The 6,000-nt window shown below is 40.3% G+C and overlaps 1 protein-coding gene across 1 annotated transcript in view; it reads left to right on the plus strand.

The window, feature by feature from the left end:
• Positions 1 to 4,861, plus strand: part of KIF11 (kinesin family member 11) — a 65,286-nt gene extending 60,425 nt beyond the window's left edge. The window contains exons 21-22 of the mRNA XM_005565954.5: positions 322 to 438; positions 3,117 to 4,861. Coding sequence (XP_005566011.2) covers positions 322 to 438; positions 3,117 to 3,248 — 249 coding nt within the window. The 3' untranslated portion in view covers positions 3,249 to 4,861. The remainder of the gene's footprint in view (positions 1 to 321; positions 439 to 3,116) is intronic.
• Positions 4,862 to 6,000: the final 1,139 nt, after the last annotated feature.

A 6,000-nucleotide genomic window follows, 5' to 3' on the forward strand; every position in this document is an offset into this window, starting at 1 on the left:
TTACCCTGCCTCTCATTAATGATAGGCCTAGCCCTTAGGCTTCTTTTAATCTTACTAGTTTTTAAATTATGCTAGTAGATAATAATTGCCAATATTTAATATTGTACTTAGTAACATTGTTATATAGGAACCTCTACTCTCTATAAAAATATATTAGGAATTATTTTCATTAATTTGTAGACTTTCTAATAATTTTGTTGAGGTTTAACTTTCATATTATACCATGGGCATTGTGTTATATTCAAAGAAGAAAACTACCGTTACTCTTGCGATGACTTTTAAGCCCTTGGACTTAGTCACTCATCCAGTTTCTTCTTTTAGGATGTGGATGTAGAAAAGGCAGTTCTAGGGCAGTGTACTGAAGAACCTCTAAGTCAAGAGCCATCTGTAGATGCTGGTGTGGATTGTTCATCAATTGGCGGGGTTCCATTTTTCCAGGTATATCATATCAGATAACCCTTCCATATCTGATGTAAGTCATTCATTTACTATTCAGTATAAAGGCATTATTTGTGGTGAGTAGAACAACAAAAGCCTTTCAATTATTCCTTAGGATGGCTTGTTAAGGCTTATGATTTGAATTATTTACAAAAATCTGATATTGATAAGGGGTTTTCTGTAGAATAAATGAAGGCAGAATTTGACTTAATCTACATCCTTAGCTGATAGTGTTTAGCTATTGTATTTATTCCTTTTCTGCTTCCTATGTACTCAGACACTGAGAGCAGTCATTCCTCTTCCTTCTACCTTTGACATGTAAGTCTTGGAACCTATCTCTGCCCATAATCAGACTTCGAAGGCAAAGTGACTGAAAAGATTGAGAGACTGGAGACTGCTTAGGTTATATTAGTGATTTCCCCTCCCTGAGGCTCTTCTCTTGTAAACTGTTGCCCCATGTTTCCTGAGCACCTTGCCTGCTCTAATCCAATGTAATTAAATCCTGTGACCTCTCCTACCCACTTTTGGTTTTTTTTTTTGAGACTGAGTCACTCAGGCTGAAGTGGAGTGGCACAATCTCGGCTCACTCAACCTCCACCTCCCGAGTTCAAGTGATTCTCCTGACTCAGCCTCCCAGGTAGCTAGGATTACAGGCGTACACCACCACACCTGGCTAATTTTTTTGTATTTTTAGTAGAGATAGGGTTTCACTATGTGGGCCAGGCTGGTCTCAAACTCCTGGCCTCAAGTGATCCACCGTCCTCGGCCTCCCATAGTGCTGGGATTACAGGCGTGAGCCACTGTGCCCAGCCCTCTACCCACTTTTTTCCTTTTCTTTTTTTTTTTGAGATGGAGTTTCACTCTTGTTGCCCAGGCTGGAGTGCAATAGCGCAATCTTGGCTCACCACAACCTCTGCCTCCTGGGTTCAAGCGATTCTCCTGCCTCAGCCTCCCAAGTAGCTGGGATTACAGGCATGCACCACCACACCTGGCTAATTTTGTATTTTTAGTAGAGAAGGGGTTTCTCCATGTTGGTCAGGCTAGTCTCAAACTCCCGACCTCAGGTGAACCGCCCGCCTCGGCCTCCCAAGGTGCTGGGATTACAAGCGTGAGCCACTGTGCTTGGCCTGTAACTGTTTTTAGTTGATCTACAGGTCCTTCCCTTAAGGTCTAAAGATTCTCCATCACTGCTTTCAACTGTTAACAAAGTTCTAATTCAGGTTCTCATAAATTCCTCCCTGTTTTCCTCTGGGCAATTTTATCCCCAAATTCTTGCCACCTTTTGCTTTATTCTTTACTATTAGAGAACTATATATATGTTTCTTTCAGTTTTTATCCTTTTCTTCTATCTTATAAAGTTAGGAAAGGGGGAAGGATAAGAGAACCTGGTGACTACTTAATCCCTGGTCAGGAGTTCTTTTATTATTATTACCTGTGGCATTTTGAATTAGGCTTAGTGATTCAGCTATGGCAAGGAAGTCCCTACAATACCAGAGAGGGTTTGGGATGGAGTTTTAGACCTTCAGCTGAAGTCCAGAAATCTTTTCCCTAGTAACAGTGTGATGTGGGGATTTTCTCTGGGTTTAAAGCTTTAATAGTTGGTTTATAATTTGTCTCAGCATTGATGACTGAGTGTACAATGAATGTCACCAGTCCATTAATGTTCTGTATGGGTAAGTAGGATTCCAATGAAATAGAACTTCCAAATGAGGAATATGAAATAGGTTTTACAAATAAAATAAAATACAATTTTTAAGAACTAAGCAAAACTGTTTTTAAGGTGTCCCATATACCAGTTTCTCTGCTTAAAACAGAATTGGCTTTTCTGCATGACAGCAAATCTTTGTTTCCTTAGAGCAGGGTTTCTTTTTTTTTTTTTTTTTTTTTTTTTTTTTGAGACGGAGTCTTGCTCTGTAGCCCAGGCTGGAGTGCAGTGGCCGGATCTCAGCTCACTGCAAGCTCCGCCTCCCGGGTTTACGCCATTCTCCTGCCTCAGCCTCCGGAGTAGCTGGGACTACAGGTGCCCGCCACCTCGCCTGGCTAGTTTTTTTTTTTGTATTTTTAGTAGAGACGGGGTTTCACGGTGTTAGCCAGGATGGTCTCGATCTCCTGACCTCGTGATCCGCCCGTCTCGGCCTCCCAAAGTGCTGGGATTACAGGCTTGAGCCACCGCGCCCGGCCAGAGCAGGGTTTCTTGACAGCAGTGCTATTGGCATTTTAAACTGGGTAATTCTTTGTTGTAATGGTCTTTCCTGTGGACTGTACTATGTCGGTACACAAGAAAAACAGTGAACTATGTGAATACTCACTCAAAGCCAGTAGCACTCCCTGGTTGTAACACCAAAAAAGTCTCTAAACATTGCCAAACGTCCCCTGTGGCAGCAAAATCGCTCCCTGATGAGAACCACTACCCTGGAGTAAAATCTGCAACTATGTCTTAGAAAATAACACAGAAAATTAATACTTCTTTCACTCTACTCCTTCCAGTAGTGATCAAATAAAGAAGGCATTTGGTTCTACTTGCCAAATTGTTGGCTCAAACTTGTGCTAAACCTTTTCTGGTTTTCTACACTTAAGTTTTCTTGCTTATAGCCCAGAGAACTTTGAAAATAGAGTGTAGTTAATGTGTATCAAATGTTACTTTATATTGACTTAATTTTTCCCCCTTAAATCCACAGCATAAAAAATCACATGGAAAAGACAAAGAAAACAGAGGCATTAACACACTGGAGAGGTCTAAAGTGGAAGAAACTACAGAGCACTTGGTGACAAAGAGCAGATTACCTCTGCGAGCCCAGATCAACCTTTAATTCACTTGGGGGTTAGCAATTTTATTTTTAAAGAAAACTTAAAAATAAAACCTGAAACCCCAGAACTTGAGCCTTGTGTATAGATTTTAAAAGAATATATATATCAGCCGGGTGCAGTGGCTCATGCCTGTAATCCCAGCACTTTGGGAGGCTGAGGCGGGTGGATTGCTTGAGCCCAGGAGTTTGAGACCAGCCTGGCCAACATGGCAAAACCTCGTCTCTATTAAAAATTAGCCGGGTGTGGTGGCACACTCCTGTAATCCCAGCTACTGGGGAGGCTGAGGCACGAGAATCACTTGAACCCAGGAAGCAGGGGTTGCGTTGAGCCGAGATCACACCACTACACTCCAGCCTCGGCAACAGAGCAAGACTCGGTCTCAAAAACAAAATTTAAAAAAGATATAAGGCAGTACTGTAAATTTAGTTGAATTTTGATATCTACCCATTTTTCTGTCATCCCTATAGTTCACTTTGTATTAAATTGGGTTTCATCTGGGATTTGCAATGTAAATACATATTTTTAGTTTTCATATAAAGTAGTTCTTTCATAACAAATGAAAAGTATTTTTTCTTGTATAGCATTAGGTAGTGAATATATAAGAACTGTACTCTTCTAGGCTTGAGCTTACATAGGTAAATATCACCAACACCTGGCCTTAGAAAGGACCATCTCATGTTTTTTTCTTGCTATGACTTGTGTATTTTCTTGCCTCCTCCCTAGACTTCCCTATTTCGCTTTCTCCTCGGCTCACTTTTTCCTTTTTTATTTTTCACCAAACCATTTGTAGAGCCACAAAAGGTATCCTTTCTTATTTTTGGTAGCCAGAATTTTATCTAGAAATCTTTTAACATGTTTTCAGTGATTTATTTCTAAAATCACTGTCAACAATAAATCTAATCCTAGTTGTATCCCTTCTTTCAATATTTTTCACTTGTTGCCCCAAATGTGAAAGCATTTCATTCCTTTAAGAGGCCTAACTCATTCACCCTGACAGAGTTCACAAAAAGCCCACTTCTCTAGAATATAAATTGCTATTATGGGAGACCACCCAGACGTCTGACTGATGGCTCTGTGCCCACACTCCAAGACCTGTGTCTTTTGGAGAAGATCACAATGATTTAAGGACTTTTTGAAACTTCTAATTATGTCTATAATTTATATTCTTTTGTTTACATGATGAAACTTTTTGTTGTTCCTTGTTTGTATATAATAAAATATGTATATGTATCTTTTTCTTGATTCAAATCTTAACCCTTAGAAGGACTCTGGTATTTTTGATCTGGCAACCATATTTCTGGAAGTTGAGATGTTTCAGCTTGAAGAACCAAAGCACTTAGAAGGAATATGTACAAAGAATAAATTTTGTGCCCACAATGAGTTTAGTGTGTAAAGTTTAGAGACATTTGACTTTGATAGCTAAATTAAACCAAACCCTATTGAAGAATTAGAATATATGCTCCTTCAAGAAACTATATTGATCTTGTAGAATTATCTTAATAAAATAATGGCTATAATTTCTCTGCAAAATCAGATGTCAGCATAAGCTGTGGATAATATCTAATAAAACTGCCCTCAGTGAATCCATGGTTAATAAATGTGGTTTCTACATTAACCTGCTTGCTCCATTATTTCTTCTCTGGCAATGGGTATGTTTAGAGAGTTAGGCAAGCTGCATTCACATTCCCAAAATAAACTATGCAGGTACCACCAAAGAAGAAGGAGCCTAGTAAACATGCAGGGTTTTAGTTGCACTCCAAGGGACTATCCTACGTGCAAGGTTAGTGAGAAATAGGCCCTCACACAGCCTGAAGTCCAGTTTTAAGTCATCTCATTCCATGACTGTTTAAAAGTTATCTGAGAATGCTGATGCAACTAATTTCACTGCCTCACAGAAGCAAAAATAAATCTCCAGAGAATTTTAACATGCAGAGCCATAAATTAGCTCTACCAATTTTCATACACAATGTCAGGCCCTCAGAATGTAACCAAGAGTAGCATCAGCAAAAATGGCCAAGTAGGTAGCTTCAAGGACCTTTTCCTCCACAGAAACATTGAAAAATCAAGCAAAAACATTCAGAAACAACTTTGTCAGAACCCAGGAAAATAGTTTACAGCACTAAGCATTTGCTGAATCAAGAAAAAGGCAACCTAAAAAGAGAAGGAAAGCTTGGCAGTGTTACTTGCCCTTTCCCCATTCTCAGCTCTGCAACAGTCTTGAAGACACACAGACCACATTCTCAGCGTGGGGTCCTGGTCCTGGTTTCTAGGGAGAAGAGAGGTTTTTTTTTTTTTTTTTTTTTTTTGAGACAGAGTCTCACTCTCAACAAGGCCAGAGTGCAAATTGGCATGATCTTGGCTCACTGCAACCTCCCAGGTTCAAGCAATTCGTGCCTCAGCCTCCCAAGTAGCTGGGACCACAGGCACACACCACGACACCCAGCTAATTTTTGTACTTTTAGTAGAGACGGAGTTTCACCATGTTGACCAGGCTGGTCTCACACTCCTGACCTCAGGTGATCCACCCTTTTCCGCCTCCCAAAGTGCTTGGATTATAGGTGTGAGACACTGCACCCAGCCCCAGAGATCTTATTCTTGAAAGATTATGCTTGTTCTGGCCAGTCTGGCAGCTTCAAGGACTGACACAAGGCATCTGCATTTGTTTCATCTAACTCAGAACTCAATCAGGGTTGGAAAGAAAGTGGCAGGTTTGTCTCTAAATATTGTAAGACAAATGAACAACCTGCTGCCACC

The sequence above is a fragment of the Macaca fascicularis genome, chromosome 9 (assembly GCF_037993035.2).
Source record: "Macaca fascicularis isolate 582-1 chromosome 9, T2T-MFA8v1.1".
Classification (NCBI taxonomy): domain Eukaryota; kingdom Metazoa; phylum Chordata; class Mammalia; order Primates; family Cercopithecidae; genus Macaca; species Macaca fascicularis.